This window comes from Aptenodytes patagonicus, chromosome 1 (assembly GCF_965638725.1).
Source record: "Aptenodytes patagonicus chromosome 1, bAptPat1.pri.cur, whole genome shotgun sequence".
NCBI classification, from domain to species: domain Eukaryota; kingdom Metazoa; phylum Chordata; class Aves; order Sphenisciformes; family Spheniscidae; genus Aptenodytes; species Aptenodytes patagonicus.
In genome coordinates this window covers 47,235,078-47,253,797 of record NC_134949.1, presented here as the reverse complement: position 1 = coordinate 47,253,797, position 18,720 = coordinate 47,235,078, and the positions used below count along the sequence as shown (strand labels likewise).

Sequence of the window (18,720 nt, the reverse complement as noted above, 5' to 3'; positions counted from 1 at the left end):
AATAAAACATAGAGGGCTTTAACACACAAGAAATTAATTTTAAGACTAAATTTGATGCAAGATGCTTCAACCACGTCAAAATTACCAATCTAAAAGATTGTGAATGAATTCTCAAAATCTTAAAGAACCCACAACGCTCCCTCTCCACCTCCCCTCGCCCAAACCATACATTCAGGAAAGAAGAGATGTTTACATAATTTCTTCTTCCCACTATGTTCTTCTCAAACATCTGCAAGCTCTTTCAAACAAAACTTACACAGAATCATAGAAAAATTCTCAATTGAAGGAACCTCAGGAGGTCTCTAGTGCAACCTCCTGCTTCAAAGCTGGGTTAGCTCTGAGATCAGATCAGGTTGCTCACAGCTTTATCCAGTCAGGTCTTGAAAACCTCCAAGAACGGAGACTGCACAACCTCTCTGGGCAACCTGTTGCAATTTACTACTGTCCTAACAGTGAAAAGGTTTTTCCTTATTTCCAGTTGTACTGGGTCTGGCTGGGATGGAGTTAATTCTCATTATAGCTGCCCGTGTGGTGCTGTGTTTTAGATTTGTGACTGAAACTGTTTTGATAAAACACTAATGTTTTGCTGAACAGTGCTTGGACAGAGTCAAGGCCTTCTCTGTCCCACTCAGCAAGTAGGCTGGGAGTGCGCAGGAGGCTGGGAAGGGACACATCCAAGACAGCTGACCTGAACTGACCAAAATCATATTCCGTGCCATATAACATCATGCTCAGCAATAAAACCTGGGGGGGAGACTTTCCAAGGTAGCCATTGCTCAGAGAATGGTTGGGCATCAGTCTGCTGGTGGGAGGTGGTGAGTGATTGCTTTGCAGTACTCGGTTGCCTCCCCCCCACCACCCCCTTTTCCTTTACTTATTAAACCGTCTTTATCTTGATCCACGGGTTTTTCTTGCTTCTGGTTCTTCTGATTCTCCCTCCCAAACTGCTGGTGGGGACAGTAGTGAGCAAGCAGCTGGTGGGTGCTTAGTTACTGGCTGGAATCAACCTACCACACCAGTCTGAACCTCTCTTGTTTCAGCTTAGGTCCTTGTTGCTCATCCTCCTGTCATGCACCACTGCAAACAGCCTGGCTCTGTCTTCTGGAGCATGTGCTTGAACCCCCTGACCATCTTTGGGGCCACGCACCAAACCTGTTCCAGTTTATGTCTTTTATGTATTGGTGACCCAAAATACGGGGCACAGTATTCTAGATGCAAGCTAATAAGGGCTGAAGAGAAGGAAATAATAACTTCTCTCAACCTACTGGCTATGTTCCTGTAGATACAGCCCAGGATGTTTTTAACTTTCTTTGCTACCAGGGCACGCTGCTGGCTCACCTTCAGTTTCTTATCTACCCAGATATACAGGCTTACATGTAAATGCAAAACAGCTAGATGCTGAAAAAAATGCGGGTACTTTTCCTGAACCAACAAAGTACACAAGGAGAAGTTCAGACTAAAGCATTGTCAAACATCACATGCTTCACCCGCTCTGGGATAATGTTCAGTACCTGGCAGGATCAAGGAAACTATCTTTCCAAATATCAGCAGACAAGGTGGATATTAAAAGGACTACAAGGATATTGTGAACCTGCTAGGAAATGAAAAGGAACTAAGAAAGAATAAAACATGCAGTATTACCAAGTGTGAAAACATGAGAAGTTTGAGCTATTTAGCTATTGCAAAGCAATGAAAAGATAGCAGGTATAAATGATAAATTACGACCTTCAGTGTCTAAGCTGAAGTCACTGGACAACTAACCATGGTAATAATCATAAAGGTAGTAAGTATGACAAAATCAAAGACCTGTAAACAGAGCCATCTGATCCACTACTTTAAGAGAAAAGAGGTCAAATCTTTTGCAATCATTTAGAAAGTGAATAAAACAGACATGGAAAACAAATGCAGGAAAAAAATAGAGCATATTGCACCACTAGCCAAACTAGGTTTGATTAAGCTAAAGCTGGAAATCATGTTAATATGATTACACCACTTTCAGGATTTAAGCTACTATTCCTGCATACCACTGTAATATATTGTGTGTATGAATTCATTCAACTACTACTAACTGAAGGTTTTGAATCACCTGTCTTCTCAAACTTATACAAGGAAAAGTCAAGGCCCACATATTTTAGTATCTGTCTGAAATACACTTTGCACTGAAGTCAATGATTCTAATCTCTTTCTTAATATAACACATTTCCAGGCAAAAGGCTAAGTAAAATTCACAAGACACCAAGAACTACACTAACAATACATGAAAATGTATTTCTGAACACAATTTATATTCACATAAATACATACCCCAGTTCAGCAGCCTTTTTTTTCAGCAGAGCATTTTCTTCAATTTGAACTTGACAAAGTTCCAGAAAAGTTCTTGATTCTGATCCTTTGATTCTTTCAGTTGTGGGTAAAATATGATAGTTTAAGATCTCACCATCAAGAAACTGTAAACTAGGAAGGACCTTACACAAGGAAGGCCTGAGAAAAGAAAAAGTCATAATTAGTTTTATGAAAAACTCTTGATGCTAAAACTCCCGTTTTATTGATACGATCATATAACAAGACAGAACATGATGATAGTTCTCTAAGTATTTGTATATATTTGTCCTTACTTCATATGTTAATATATTAACTAAAACTTTATTCTTAATAAACCACAGAACTTAGCAAGATTTCTTAATACTTTGTTGTTATAAAGACCACTGCTGAAATATTGACCCCAGGGAGGTCAATGGCAACATTCTCAATTCACTAGAGCTAGCATTTTACCTACTTAAACAATAACAGGAAAATTTGACACACTTGTGCATAGGCATCTGTAATGCATTTGATTAGTAGGCAACACAGCAAACTAAGTCATAGGATTAAGATATGGCACTGATTTTGTGACAGTGATGTGACACATTGAAAAGTTTAGATTTAAAAACTGCGCAAAATACTAAACTTTGTCAGTCTTACTCCCTTCACCATTTACATATACCACATAAAGCAATATGATATTCAGTATGACTGACAGGAAAAAAATCCACTTTTGAAATACTGAATTTGGGTGAGTGAAAGAGATGACAGTAGAGATGACATTTCCTTGCTATGAAAAGGACAGTTTGGGCCACTGATGTAAGAAAAAATATGTATGAGAAACTTATCTACTGATTTAAAAAACCAGTATCATCAGTGCTCACTCTTTTAGGTTATTGTGAAATATAATCTAGTACTGCAACCTTGTTTCACATATTTCTTATACCAGACCAAATTTGTTGAAAGTTTCAAGACTGCAAAATTATTTAAATCAATACATCAACATTCAATACTTTCATTAAGTTAGTTTTAAGTAACACTTAAGAACTCTTGAAAGAATACTTATTGTAGGCTGTAAGTCCCCTTACTATTAAAAAATATAATACTGTTTTCAAAATTTTAGAACTCCCTGATTATTCCCTGTGAAGTTAAAGGACTATTACTCAGCTCAGACAATATACACTAACTTTAAAAACAGAGAAAGTTTCTATGACTGAGTTAGAATATTCCAAAATGTAGCTCAATAGAATAGAATATTAGTTTTTTGCAAATATAAAACTTTCCTTCTCTACTGCCCATTAATGCAAGAATAACACTGTCTGAAATACATTTGGAATAAAACGATGGATTTAGATAGACAGTCCCTGAACACATAGAGAGAAATTACCAAAGCTGATGTTGAATAGTGATACATCAAAAAAGTGCCATATCAAAGTTGATTGATGCTGGAAGTATTGTGTCTTAGAGCTATGGGATCTCAACACTAGTTTTTCCAGCTGGGTTTCTCCTGGTGAAGGGCTGAGTCAATATTTCATTTAGTGAAAACTTCCTGGTGAATATTCTGTCACTTAAGAGGCTCTATTAATCATTACAGCATTGAAACACATTCCCCTAGGAGTGCTCAGACTGATCCCAGGGTTTAATTTTTAAAAAAAAATATCTTACTACTTCACTTTTGTTGGTGTTATCGCTGGCTGGACATGAAAGTACAAAACCGATTGGGAAATTTTACAACTAATTCCTTTGTTGGTATCAAGGGGTTATGTAAAGTTCACTGGAACATATTGCCTGAAGTTATGGTCAATGCTGTATTCAGCAAATCCATATTTTATAGTATCCCATACTTTAAATCCTTTAGACAAATTAATCTCTTGTCTAATCATAAAAGCTCTATTGGGTCAAGCAATCTAAAGTGTCAGTTCTTACAGTTAAATTGGAATTCAGAAAGCTTTTCCCCTCCAAGTTACAAGTGAAATAGCAGTTAGTTCTGTAAAATAGTGGGAATTAAAACAATGCGAATGGGAATTTAAAATATTGTCACAGTCACTGAATTTTATTCACAAAATTACCTGCAGGAGCCATGGGAGTGCAAATAAGTCCATTCGTTAAAAAACAAACAAACCAACCGAGAATGTATTTGTAAAGCTGTCTTTCAAACTACTCAAACATTTCCAACTAAAAGTTTCAAATAGCTTTTTTTCCACTGGAATACTAATCAGAAATTTGTACAAAAATCTTCTAACTGAAGATATACTTGTAAGGGTGGTTTTGTTCTTGTTTTTTCTCTTAATACAACACATACTCCAAAACACACATCCCCCAAACTTTGCTGCTGTTATACTAGGCAATCTAATACAGCAAATGTGAACATAATTTATCTGAACACATTCTTGTGTAACATTGCAGTGTAAAGCCCCACCTTTAACTGACTTGAAATTATACAAGGAACAATTCTGGTCATTCTTCAAAATTGCTAAGCTTAAAAAAAAATCATATTTTTCTAATAAAAAAATCTCAGTCACCTGTTTTAATTACATCCAAAATGAAAGTCCAACTGTTGTGTCTCATTTAACTTCCTCAGACATTTTATTATGTCAACACTTTCCTAAGTAAATGCTTGATTTCCTCAGCTGCAAGAATTGGTAATGATTTAAATTCTTACTTATTAAATGCTTCTTTGTACATTTAATGGAATTATAGTAAGAGTTCACTAAAAGACACTGTACCATTTCAACACATGTATTCTAGAACGTCACCTAAAAATCTAAAATTGCATTTCCAACTTGTCATTCTGCTCTTGGAGGCCTGTAGACTAGAAAGTATTAATTCTAAGGAAGATGAAAGAACACTTCACATTAAATTAACAGCACTACTGTACTTCTGTTGAGCAATTCTCTCAGAGAGCTTTAAGTCTTGATGGCATTGGCCCACGTATGGGCTTTCAGACCACAGAATTCTCAAGAAACCAAGAGACTTCTACTAAAATACAAAAAAATATAAAAAACCTATCCATGTACAATTTTATTCGTATGGATTACGAATACAATCCTATCTCAACTACTCATTTCAGGGATTCTGGTGACTGCATCTATCTCATTTCATATGTCAAGTTTCCATTCCACCCTATCCAGTTTTTCTATATACACATATAATAGTCTCTAGGACCAGCTCTTTAATTTTTTTCAGATTATTATTTCAGCATTATGCATCACTGGAGGGCAAAGAATAGCATTATTTTTACATCTGTGTCTCTTTCATAATCATAAGAGCTATTAATTTTTGGTGTAAAGATAAGGAATTCTCAGAACAAGAAAAAAGTCTAAGCTTCAACTACAAAGGAAAAATCAACCATTCATTCCGACTTTCCTCTTCTAAATTTTTTTCCTTAAAAGATGCTAAGCCAAGGATTCCTTGATACATTTATTATAGACACCACCCTTTCGCTAGCTATGTGCAGTGTGAACCTGTCACACCAGCAAGACTGTTAAGCAGTGAATGGATGAAGTGATGGAAGGGAGTAAATAAGGAAAAAAAAAAAGACAGCAAAGCAGAAAGAGAAACACTCTAAGAAGCTATGTGACATACAGTCAGAAACTGATGGTTCTGAGAAGGGCAAGTAAGCAGTGTAAGAATATTAATAATCAGAGAAAAAACAAAGGTTTTAAACAGTGCAGATGAAAGAGAAGGAGAAAAAGCCTGAGTGGATGGTCATGTTTGTGTAAAAGTTTTAATGAAATGTAAAATAGGGTAATAAAGGTCAGACAAAGCCTCAGTCAGAAAGTTAAAGTTACCAAAGGTGGTAAACTTGTCAGTAAAGAGGAATGACCAGAATTCAAGCTGAAAAAAAAGATATTTTGATCCATGGACAAAGAAGCAGTTACAAATAAACAGCACAAAGAAGGCCTATATCATCTTTATAATTTCTGCATTTGTTTAAAGAAATTGTCATAAAGTAAAACACTTATTTAGGATAACAGTTAAATAGCATAGAGAGACCACTGTCGAGTTTTAGCACAAACTGCTTCTTATTAAGGTTCCAAGTGCTAGGTCAAACATCAAGATTTTTGTTTAAACAAAACTACAAACTGGAATTCTTAGAAAATAAAGATCACAGAATTGAATTTTATTTGTCATTTTCATATGATTCTCTTCCAATTTGTCGTAGTGTTCATACCTCATTTGTACTATTTAACTAATGTCCGTACACCAAGTTTTTGACTGATTTTGATTTTTTGATTTAGCAAATCAATTTATTTTCTTACCTCCAATTCCTTTCTTGGAGAAGAGGATTTCCACTGAGTGACAACTCCCTTAGTTTATGACAGCCACTTAACCATGTAATGACACCTTTAAGGTCTGTATTGTAGTAGGAAAGAAAATTAAATATAAATTTGAATGCAGAACCATATTTTTTTCATAAAATCTTACATGAAAGTAAAATGTAACAAAATCATGAAGTACTACAAGCAGTTCTGCTACCTATACAGTATAGTTATAATTAATATCTATAACATCCATGTTTGGAAAATATTTATATGTTTTCTGTATAAATGTCTCTTATAAATAAATGGGAACAATCAAATTCAAATAAGTTTATAATTTAATTAAGAAGTTCTTGTTTGGATGGGGTTTTATGTTTTTTATACAACTTACCTGACAAGCAGTTATTTTTAATATCAAGCTTTTCCAAAGATACAAATGAATTTAAAGGCACAAGCTCAGTTAATCTAAGAACAAAACAGAAGAGGGTTTTTTTCAATTAAATAAAACAGCAGTTCATAAACAGAAAGGCACCAGAATCTTTTATAGTTATGACAATTTACTTACATAAGAAAATACTCATTTAGCTATCCAAGGTGCTAGAACTAATTACTGAAATTTTAACTTGAAAGCATTTCTTAGTCTTCTCAGTAGCTCAGTTTTTAACATTTACTCATTAATGTTTTGTTTTATCTGGTAAATATTTCATTCTGTTTCTTGCATGTAGTGCTGAGGGTCTGAAGTCTTGTAAAATTTACACAACTCAATTGGCTTTTCTTTAGGCACCATAACTAGAATGAAACTAACAGAAGGCCCTGATTCTGGAGAAGAAATAAAATCTGCTTTTCCTCTTCCCTCTTCCTTCATTTCTCATTGCTCAAACTTCTTGTCAGTTTGTTTCTCTTCCCCACTCAGCACATTACTTCCTAGATCCTAAAACTAACATAATCATTGTCACAGTTGTATTTCTTAACAGATCAAGGCTGGACTGTCCTGTAATATATTTTTAGTGCTTCCTCTGTCTTACTACTTCTGTAAGACAGTGTCAAATAGGTGCCTATTACACAGACAGTTATGGAATTGCTATTCTTGCATATCAGAGCTTTTCTTGTGCAATAAAGCAGCAAAGCAGTAGTAAAGCCATGACAAAATTCTTATTTGTAGTATTGAAGAGTAAATGTAAAGAAACTGAGCTGACAATCATCTGTACAAAGGATTTTGGACTGTAAGATATTATCACTACTATTAAAACATTATCATCCAGTGTTATTCAAGTTTCTTTACTTACAAACTTGCACTGGTGCAACTAAGAATGAATGTTGAATGGTTCGGTCAGCTGCCAGGCTATTTCCAAATATTACCTTTCAGATTAAAAAGTTTATTTTATGTTAAATATGAAAGAGGGAGGAAAAATTAAAATCAAGATGCAAAAAAACCCAGTATTCAACTAAAACTAGAATGTTTATGTATAAGCACATACTAAATCAACTATATCTTTTTAAAAAAAATACACGTTTAGGTAACTTGTTTCATCCCTGTAAGGACAAGGCCTAGGCATAACGAGAGAATAGTAACACCAGTGGCAATGTGTGTGGTCACTTTGTGACTGCTAATTTTCATGGAAAGCAGTATTTTCTGAGGGATATAGTGCCTTTGAAAGCTATAAATCAGAATTCTTATGGTCAGAAGCGTGACCATGCAAAAAAACGAAACCCACTCACTCCACAAACCTACAGCTGGTCAGAGCCAAAAATGCCTATTTGTTGCTGAAATGTGTGACTATGTTGTGTTTCCAGCACAGGCATTACAAGTGAAAGACAGAGCTGGATTTAACTCTGGTACACAAATTCTGGACCAAATGTTGGTTGTAGATTCTTTAATCTTATTGAAAATTTGGCCATATGCAAAACAGAAAAAAAATAATTTCCATGTTCAGTTGACAAGTATTTCTATATGACAATGTAACATTTTAATAGTAAATTCAGAGAAACACATATAAAGCCAATTGAGTATGTGTCACTATACTTCCATTTCTTTCTCAAACCGTATTGTAAAGTTATCCTGGTTCTAGTCCTATTTAGTTCTATTACCTCCCTGACAGTTTTCCATGGAATCAAATAAATATGAAGAAGTATTAACTCTAAAAAGCATTAAGCCTTATACATAGATCTGTACATAGTACTACAAATATCAGCATTTTAGGTTCTCATGACCAGTCAATAGTACATAAATATATTTAGTATTTGTAACAAACATCATCATAGATATTAGTGGCTAACAGTATGGCTGCAAAGACTGAAAATCCATGATTCAGATTATAGATTCACATATTCAGAAATATCCAGGAAAATAAATGTCATACTTTGCACAAGGGACAAAAGATAATGTAGTATTTTTTTATTTATAGTGAGCAAGTTCTCTGGATCTTTATCAGTATATGCTGTGGTGAGTTAGAAATTGTCTACTGGACTATCCTTGCCTGCTGTTGGCATTATGAGAGTTAAAACGTTTCCCCGTCATTCTATAGCTTTCCCTTTACTGACATTCTTTGTTAATTTTTTTCCTAAGAAAATTCAAACCAGAAAGACAAAGGACATTACTGAAAACTTAATACTACTTGACCTTGTCACATTAGCCCTGGGCATAAGAGAGATATAAATTACAAAGAAGACACAAAAGTAAAAGATATTCACAAAAAGGCAAGCTATAGCTTCCTCTTTCTGCTCCCATTTAAGGCTGCAGCAGGACAGGGCACAGATAGCCACAGAAGCTCTATGTCAGAAAACAAGATTTAAGAGACTAGAATAGCTGCAAGTATGCATCAGAGAAAATAAAGATTGCTTTTCTGAACATGAATCGTGGTTACTGCTCAGGATGGTCCAAATCCTGCTGTGCATCTGCTTTTCCCCAGAAAAATTATCATTGATGTTAACGAGAAATTAGCAGGAAGGAGGGCAAAATAATTAAAAACAAATTTATATTAATCTAGATCTTCAAGTAAAGCCCATATATCTTTTTCATTCTTTAAAAATAAAAATATTTTAGTTTGCAATATTCACCATATTTATAAGTAGTAATCAAATATAATGTAGGAAATCTGTCAGTCAGCCACTTGTTTCTTGAATACTCTAGTAGGCAGTACGTCAACTGTATTGCCCATGGTGCCACATACTTAGAGACAAACTTATCACCAGCAAAGAATTACTGAAAGTGATCAAAAAAATCTAGACTGGTAAGGATGGGATGGGGAAAACCACTATACGTAAGTATAGCTTTTTCATGACTGACTTAGTTCAACATCCAATAACAATTAGATTTATTATGATGACTCTGGAAAAGTGGTCTAATTCTCAAAACATGATGGCTTGCAATGACAGTGAGTTCAATTCTTACATCTGAGAAATTAGGTTAAAAACATAGATACCATATATATTTAAGTAGGGAGAACAATACATACTAAGAAAGAGTTGAGCTGACTTTTTAGCATTTCTATTATAAGCCTTTTAGGAATAGAATGCATCTAGTTGCAGAAACATGGGAGCAACATGTTCACAAAGAACTTGATTCTGGCCAAACCAGTTTCCAAAAAAAGAGGAATTTTTGCAGATGACTGCATTTTTTTAAATATTACATTTTTCTCTACCACACTTAGGTTATCTTAATGAAAAACAAGAGATAGCAAAAAAAGAACTTTGCCATATTAATGTTATATTAAAACAGAAATTTTAAGAGGGATAGATATGTCTATTTTGAAGTTGAAAAAAAAGAAAAAGTAATGGCTACCTGAACAGCAGATTGATTTAGTCTCACTGTAAAACTTTTAAATGAAAAAGACATTAACAAGTAAGCTACATAATTAAGTGGGATTACAAGCAATTATAAATACTACATGAACTCTTAGCACATATTAAGTATGTATTAATTTTAGTCCCAGGGGCAAGGTTTTTCTCTCCTACACCTAAATCTTTATCCACAACAGAAGAAAAAAGAAAATGTGCCTTTTTTAAACTAACATAACAGTTGTGTTCTCCAGCTGCTATAAAATAGAGCACAGATCTTCATAGTGCCAATTCTGCAGTAACCAAGTCAAGAGGATAGTCATCATTGGCTTTGGTCAATTGCACATTGACCAAGTATATGCTTTGTATGTGAAAGCCACAATAAAACACTTAATAAAAGCAGTAGTGGTGAAATAGCTGCCATTTTTGTATTTCAGGGAGTTAATCGCTACCTGTTATATTATAATTCCTTGTTGCTAGATTGTAGGTTTAAAACAATTAATTTTTGGAGTTTCACCTTCAGCAATTTCTGGTTTATGATACAGACAAAGCATCTCAGGAATAAAAAAGTCCTGTAAATTAGTGTAAGAATTTTCTTTTCACAGTCCTTCACTTTTAGAAAGAATACAGATTCACAGCATTACCATTATATGGGCTTCCTGCAATCAGTAAAAAGGAAATGGCACTCAGTACACACTTGAAAAAAATTCACAAAATTGCACTAGCTGTAGGATAAAAGTAAAGAAACAGCTTTTCTTTCAACAGCTTACTCCATTACATTCACTGTTTCCATAGAACATCGAGTTACTTAAGCTATAGCACACACATATGGAGCTGCTTATAAGTGTACATAAAGTGAGTGTAACAGAGCAGGCTACTGAAATGCCAGGAATTTTGAGGTTTTTAATATGCATTTAAGGCTATCTTGTCCTGTTTGTCACAAAGATTTGAGATAAGCTATAGATACATCAAGGAAAGAAAGGGAATTGTTTGGGGAGGAGGTGTGTGTGTGTATTTTCAGCACATCCAGTTTGCTGATGCAAAAATACGTGCTTTCTCCCAGTCCAGCAGAAGAAAGTCAGTGGACCAAACACTGCATCTCAGCTTGGCCACTGGAAAACAAGAAAAAGCACTACAATGGACATTAAAAACTGTAAGATCATGGGATAGGTGAGTGACATAAGGTACATCTACGTGGCCAATCCAGCACAACCTAGATCCAGAGGCTGCATTCAAGCTATGCCTGAGACTGTGCTCCTAAGTTTGTTCTCTCCCTAGCAGGGACATGAGGTCTTCAAGCAGTTTTGCAAACTTTTTATTACACTCAGCATAGCTACACCTTAATGTTAACAAAAAACAAACTGGAGGAAGAGGAGGAAACTACAAGAAGATGCAGCCACATTACTGCATTTTCCACAAAAAGCTGAACAGGACAAGAAAAAAAAAAGTGAAGAACTGAACTAAATCAATACATGTGATTCAGAATCTAACACTTAACAAACAACGCTCTTGTTAGTCACAGGCAGGAAGCACTTTCTCCAAACTCCAGAAGAATTAAAAGAACAAAAAAACCCTAAAAGCCCAGCAACTTGAAGATTAGATTCTGTAAATATAACTAGGTGTTATATTTACATCCAAGAGTTTACATGCATAGTACTTCATTAGAGATAATATGAAAACAATCTGAAAAATTATATGAAAATATAGGTTGTATATAATAAATAATATTAATTTTCCATGAAGGACATTCCTATAATAACAGGAAACAGTCTTACAGATCTTTTCTCCCACAGGATCCCAGCTACAGTTGACTCTGCTGAACTAAATGTCACATAGAATGGGATTCATCTGTTCAAATGTAGACACCTACATGTGAGCTGGTCATTTTGACTCTTAATAGTCAGTGAAGATGAACAGGCACCTGTAGGTGTAGCAAACGTCTAAAAATGGCAGAGGAATCACATTCTAAAAGCATCTTCTTCTCTTCATTAACAGGAGAGTTAAGTGATTAGTTCGGACCATATATTCTGTATATTGTGTGTAACAGTATATTCTATTTGTTTAGCTGAGATCAATCTTATTCAGAGCGAAATGGTCACAGTATAGAAAAATAATTAATTTATACTAATTTAAGATTCATTTGACTACTAACACATTGGAAGTTATAATTGTTCCTTATTTTTTCAGCAGAATTTAAATTGAGAAAAAGGGGATGGGGAAATAAAAATTTTGACTCCTGAATTATCTGTTCATCCTAACTCTACAGATGTACAGATTAGCTCAGATAATGAACAGAAAGCTAATTAGAGAGTACTCGAGTGCATGGTCTAGTTTTATGCTGCTGGTCTTGATCCTTCTTTTTTATTTTATACCTTTCAAACTGAACCATAAGAGTGAAAAATTAAAGCAAATATGCTTGTTTTGGAGGGCATTAACATATGCATGTAAAATAAAAACCAACATTCTCATTTGTCTTTTTTAACTCTAGTAGTTGCACTTAGCATAGCCTTCAAAGTCTGTTTTGAATAAGCTAGCTGTGAAATATGAAGTTTGACAGACATTCTCTAGAAACAATCGCTAAAGAAAGGAAAAAAAAGAAACACCATGGTTTTAATAATGCCACAATGCTCAAAAATTATTTTCATATAACATCTAATAGAAAAAATTACTTTTCATAGTTAAAGCTGTTTCAAATTTTCTTAGCTAAAGGTAGCCGATGCCATTACTTGTCAAACACATATTTTCAAAGAATATCTGGAAAAGATAGTGATATTTTAACCATACTGAGAATTATACTTTTCAGATAAGTGTTATGTTAGTAAATTCCTCTGTATCAATTTTGTAAATGGAAGAATGTTTCTTGCTTACCTATTTTGAGACAGCAAAATAATCTGCAATAGAGGCAACCAATACAAAGAAAGCATTCTCACAGCAGAAATGCTATTGTCATCCAAATATAGTTCTCTTAGGAGAACATGATTTTCCAGTCTTGGAAGCTAAATAGAAAAGAGATGGTTATTTAAAATTAATATAAATTAGAGAAACAACAATGGAATGCTTACCTGATGCTTTTCATAAATCATTACTAAAGACAAGCAAAAAACACATTTTGGATATATGCATCATTTCCTTATTATGTATATAGCAATTGTCACACATAATTTCTACATATCAGGTGGTAAGTATTTTTAATGTCTTCTACCAAGTCTGAATAGTCAATATACATTAAAAAAAAAAAAAAAAGTCAAGCGCCCAAGAGCCACAGTCTTACTATTTTATTTATGCAGTTATTTGCTGCTTATTGACAATGGTTTTTCTCTCGGATTCACAGGAGAATCATTGTCAGTAAATATGACTAAGCATACAGTTAGCAAACCACTTTCCTATTTCAAATGCTGCAGCACCAACTTCAACTTTTGGAGGATCAGCATACGTCAAATCAGCCTGAACTATTACTTATACGTAACGATAATAATATTTTGTTACATTTTAAACAAAGAATCAGCATCATATAATATAAACTGAAGGCTAGATGCTATAAACAAAGGAGGGAAATATAATTACTGAGGGGCCAATTTTTCAAGGACTTCAGACCAAGAAAATACTTAAACTGCTAGCCATTTGTATCTTTGAAAAATCTCCCTCTAACAGGGGGGAAAAAAGCATACCAAAGAGCATGAAACATCCCACAGCAAACAAAGAGCACATGATCAGCATTCTGAACAATATGAGTCTTAACAAAGATGTATGCACAACAGCCACTGAATGCAAAGCTTCTACCTCCTGGAGGTTATTGCCTTGCAACTTCAGAATTTGAAGTAGTCCACAATTCTCAATGCCTTCAACTTGCGTGAGATGATTAAAAGAGCAGTCTAGGTGAATGAGAGTAGGTGTCTCACAAAGACCTTTTGTGCTGATTAACTGATTATGGTCCACAATTAATTTCTGAAGATTTTTCAATGACTCCAGACCACCTGAAAATTAAAGATTTTAGCTGAATTAAGCCATAATGAAATAACAACCTGTTGGTTTTCAAGTACTAAGAAAACACTGAACTTTCAATATTTTTATATTTTCTATAGTAACAACTAATATTAGTCCTGTATAAGGTTTAAAAATAATTACTGTATTTTGAGCTTATCAAATAGACAATGCATACAGTTCACAAATTTCTGATCCTGTTAACCAAGCAATAATAACAGTTCATAACCCCTTTAGCACTTCTGTTGGAACAGAACATTCTTTTAGTGATAAACTGTACTTACTATGCTTTAAGCACTTTATAACTGCTACTCAGAACCTATGGGCTCTGTGAAATGCTAACAGCCCTCTTAAAATCACCCCTCAGAATGGAAACAGTATTTATGTTTAAAAGTTAATTTTCATTATTTCATTTTTAAAAGTTTTTTTTTAAGTTCTCAGCAAGATGACAACAAATTGCGTTAAAACTTAGGCCAGCACCACTATATTATTTAAGTGCATCTTGTTTAAGGAATTATGTTACGAAGTATTTTTAATGAAGAAATTTATCAAGAAAATGTAGTGCCTTTAAGTATAAAGCTATACTTCTATAGCCATTACACTCTCAACAAACTTACTCCTGCCAGCTAGTATAAAGAGCAAGAACGTGTGCGATCTCTACCCCAAAAGGACACAAAGGAAAAGGTTCCTGTCAGCATCTGTTTCTTTCACAGAACTTTTCCCAAATCATCCTCTTACAACGGCAAAAATCATACTGTCTTTCCACAGTCTTATACATGCTAGATGTTCTGCAATGCCTTCCTTTCTGGAGCACTGATGCATTTGACTTGCTACAGGTCCAAGCAGTTTTTCTGTACCTCTGTAATAAAACTCCTTTGAAGGGGCACCCTTTACAAAACATATCTACAATAAGGAATTTCTGAATTTACTTTTTTCATGTATTCTTCACAGGATTATTTGAGCTAACACTTTGTCTCATCTTTCATGTAAAACTTCCCAAGTTCCCAAAAGGAAGTTGGGTGAGCTTTACAGAGGTGAATGTCTTTGTGATTATCCTCTGAGAATAAACTGGATTATGAGACCAGAGACCAGTTTGCACCATAGATTATCGAGAATACAGAAGAGAAAGAAAAAAAATAAAATTAATGATAAGGAGAAAACAGAAGTAAAAAATTAAACTACTGCCAAAACTAGCAGTACATTTAAAAAAAAAAAATCAAATATAGGCCTTCGAATCACAGTAATTTAAAAATGGAAAGCATCTAGTGGAAATAACACAATCGCCTGATATTAAAGAGATATCATCCTAAATCGAAAACAAATGTCCTGTACTGTAACTTCAAAACTGTGCTTTAGGAAATAAATACAGAAATCTTTAATTATTTTGAAAGAATTTCAAACATGCCCATGACATACTATCCTGACTGCAAGATCCTGGTCTGTATTTTCTTTTATGCTTGGATAAAAATAAAAAAGGAACGAGCACCATCTAGTGGTCTCAAAACAACTTCATTCCAGACAGTGTTTTAACAGCTTCCAAGATTTCCTCACAAGAGCAGGCCTTAAATCTCCACTTTTAATTTATCAGCATAGCAGTACTGGAAACTTTAAAAGCACTGAATTAGTCTGGAGTGGGGCAGAGAGGAGAGACTGCACACACGGAAAGAAAAGGCAAGGAGTTAATACAGGATCTGGAAATTTCCTATTCTGCATGCTGCACAAAGCACCTTTTTTACATCTCCTTCTCCTCATCTGTCTTGTTTAATTAGACCCAATGTCATTTGGAACAGACATGCCAAGGCTACAGACAATGGGATCACAATCTATTCTGAAACTATCAAACGCAGTCCAACAGAAACATACACAAGACAGAATAATGTAATACAAACAGATGGTATTTTAATGTTTCTTCTGTACACATGCAAAATTAAAAATAAGCATGAAAGTCTTCTGCACATTTCCAGAAGATATTGTCTGTTTTACATATGATGCAACCAGCAACAGCTATAGCAGTATATGGGGAAATGCATTCTGCTGAAAAACGTATCGTTTCAGCAAGATTTGTGGAGAACCTTTATAGAAGTAGCTCAGCAATTTACAAAGTGCAGCAGGACTCTGTTAGCTAGGGACTCTATCTTAGCTACCAATGCAGTTCTGAAGTAACTTCTGTGTCTGACGAAGATGAATGATAAGAGAGGAGTGAAAGCTGACAGTGAACATGAAGATGAAAAAACACATACAAAAAAAACCTCAAAACTGAAAGATGTCTGATAAAAAAAACCCTCTATGTGCTTTCTTAAAAAGAGTAGGTCCGAAGAAGCATTTATGACTATCCACAGTTACGCATTACTATTCTTAGCACTGCCAGGATTTTAGCCAACTAAAATATTGCCAACTGTGGCAATATAGACATCCTACAAAAGCGTATTCTGTGACTTAAGTAAAAATGCTACTTTTTGTGTAAGAAAATTTTTAAGTAAAGCATCCATCTTCAATACAATATACAATTCAAGCAATACAAACATATGCACTGAACTTCAGTGTATTACTGACACAATTACTTAATTCGTGATCATGCATTCTTAAGTGGAAAAGCATAATTGAGACATATTTCTCATACTTCTACTGTTATTTTTAAGGGTTTTCTGGCAACTAATTTTTCCCCTACTGATGCTATATTTCAACGAGAGGAGAAAAAAAGAAAAAAGAAATCATAGTATGCTTGAAGTTGCCTACAATAAGTTATTAAAACAGAAGTATTACAAACGTAAATAAACCTTTCTTCTTAGGAAAAAGCCCACAGCCTTTGTTAAAGCTGAATGAACAGAGAACATTGCACAGTACTGCAGCTTCCAAAATTGCTAAGGGACATCCTGCAAGATTTACAGATGGGAGGGATACAATAACTTCTTAAACCCCATAAATCCATTTTTGTGTATTCTGTGTGACTACTTACACCCAATATGTTATTGTATGATAAATGCTGTATTATGCATCTGTTTTAACCAGACATCCTCAAAGCAATTCTGGAAAGGAGAAAGACAGATTCCAAGCTGATTTTTGTGAACATTTATTTACCCATTCAAATTCATTAGAGACTCAGTAAACATAGCACCACACTGCACAAAAGAGAAAGTACAAGAGGATTTTACTGCACTTGGCCTGTACAAAGATACTACATTCCACACAGATGCCACATTCCTAAATGTCATCCACTAATACTATGTCATTCTTACAGTAATCTTACAGACATTTTTATCAAATGAGAGAAACCTGAATAAGAATCTTATCCAGCATTATTGGCCACAAGGATACAGAAGAATTCTCTTTGACCAGTTTGTTTTATTGTTTCTCATTAGGGTACGGATATGCTTTTACAGTAAACAGTGATGTTCCAGCACCTTTATTCTCAGGTATTATAAACTCTGTTTGCAAATACTAACAATACAAATTTGCACATATTAGCAAAAAATATTAAAAATATCAACATTAAACCCCCTAAATCTACAGATTTTTTTTTAAGCTTTCCCATTGCCTGTTTGCTATGCTCTTGTTATTTATCACAGAATTTCATCATCCATGTTCATACTGTTTCAGTCTCTTTTTTTTTTTTAACAGTGGAAACCGTTTCTTTATAGAAATGTATTATGTGAATATGTTTCCTCCATCAGCTTAATAATTGTTTTATATTATTTTCCTCCTGTCCAGCAGGAAAATAAAGTATGTCCACATACTTTAAAGAAAATTAAAAGTCTAAATCAAGACAAATAAAATCAAAATCTCCTTATCTCCTTTCCATTTCCAGCTCTGCGGTCTTTTCAAGTAACATCTTTAGATTTAGCACAGACTAATAATACAACTGGAGAGTCACCTTTTCAGGTTTCATGTTTCAATTTATACAAAATTAATTACTTCATCACATGCAATTTTTTTTCTTGACAATAAGATTTTATTTCAATGGACAAACCTCTGAAGATTTATCTCTGCTAAGATTATAATACTGACATTATACAGTCACCCGTATTTTGGTGGCCTTTACAAATTTCACAGTATGTCATGCACCAAACCCCAAGTCCCTAGAGTATAGGGAGGCTGTTAAACCTAGTTCTGTTCTATCTGCTGTGCTGCCTTCTTGAAGGAAATTTGCTACTTTCAAGCCCTGAGAGCTCCCTTTCAAGTAATGATCTGGCAATTTACTACTACCTTTTCTCAACTGTTAATGTTGCTTTTGAGGGACCATTAATGGTCTTCCCTCTGTACATGATTCTAAAAACAAAAAACTGGCTTCTCCACTTACGTGCAGCAAAGCTCTTGGTTATTTTCACTGCACTAGACTTTCCTGACTTTTTGTCAGTAGAAAAGGCTCTGGATCCTGACTACATCTATACCAAATCTACAT

General features: G+C 34.4%; 1 protein-coding gene across 1 annotated transcript in view; it reads right to left on the bottom strand.

The window, feature by feature from the left end:
• LRRIQ1 (leucine rich repeats and IQ motif containing 1) overlaps nt 1-18,720 on the bottom strand; it is a 114,777-nt gene that overhangs the window by 82,506 nt on the left and 13,551 nt on the right. Inside the window, exons 11-15 of the mRNA XM_076333896.1 lie at nt 14,121-14,314; nt 13,209-13,336; nt 6,955-7,028; nt 6,564-6,657; nt 2,305-2,481 (exon numbers count right to left, since the gene is read on the bottom strand). Of these exons, the coding sequence (XP_076190011.1) occupies nt 2,305-2,481; nt 6,564-6,657; nt 6,955-7,028; nt 13,209-13,336; nt 14,121-14,314 (667 nt within the window). The remainder of the gene's footprint in view (nt 1-2,304; nt 2,482-6,563; nt 6,658-6,954; nt 7,029-13,208; nt 13,337-14,120; nt 14,315-18,720) is intronic.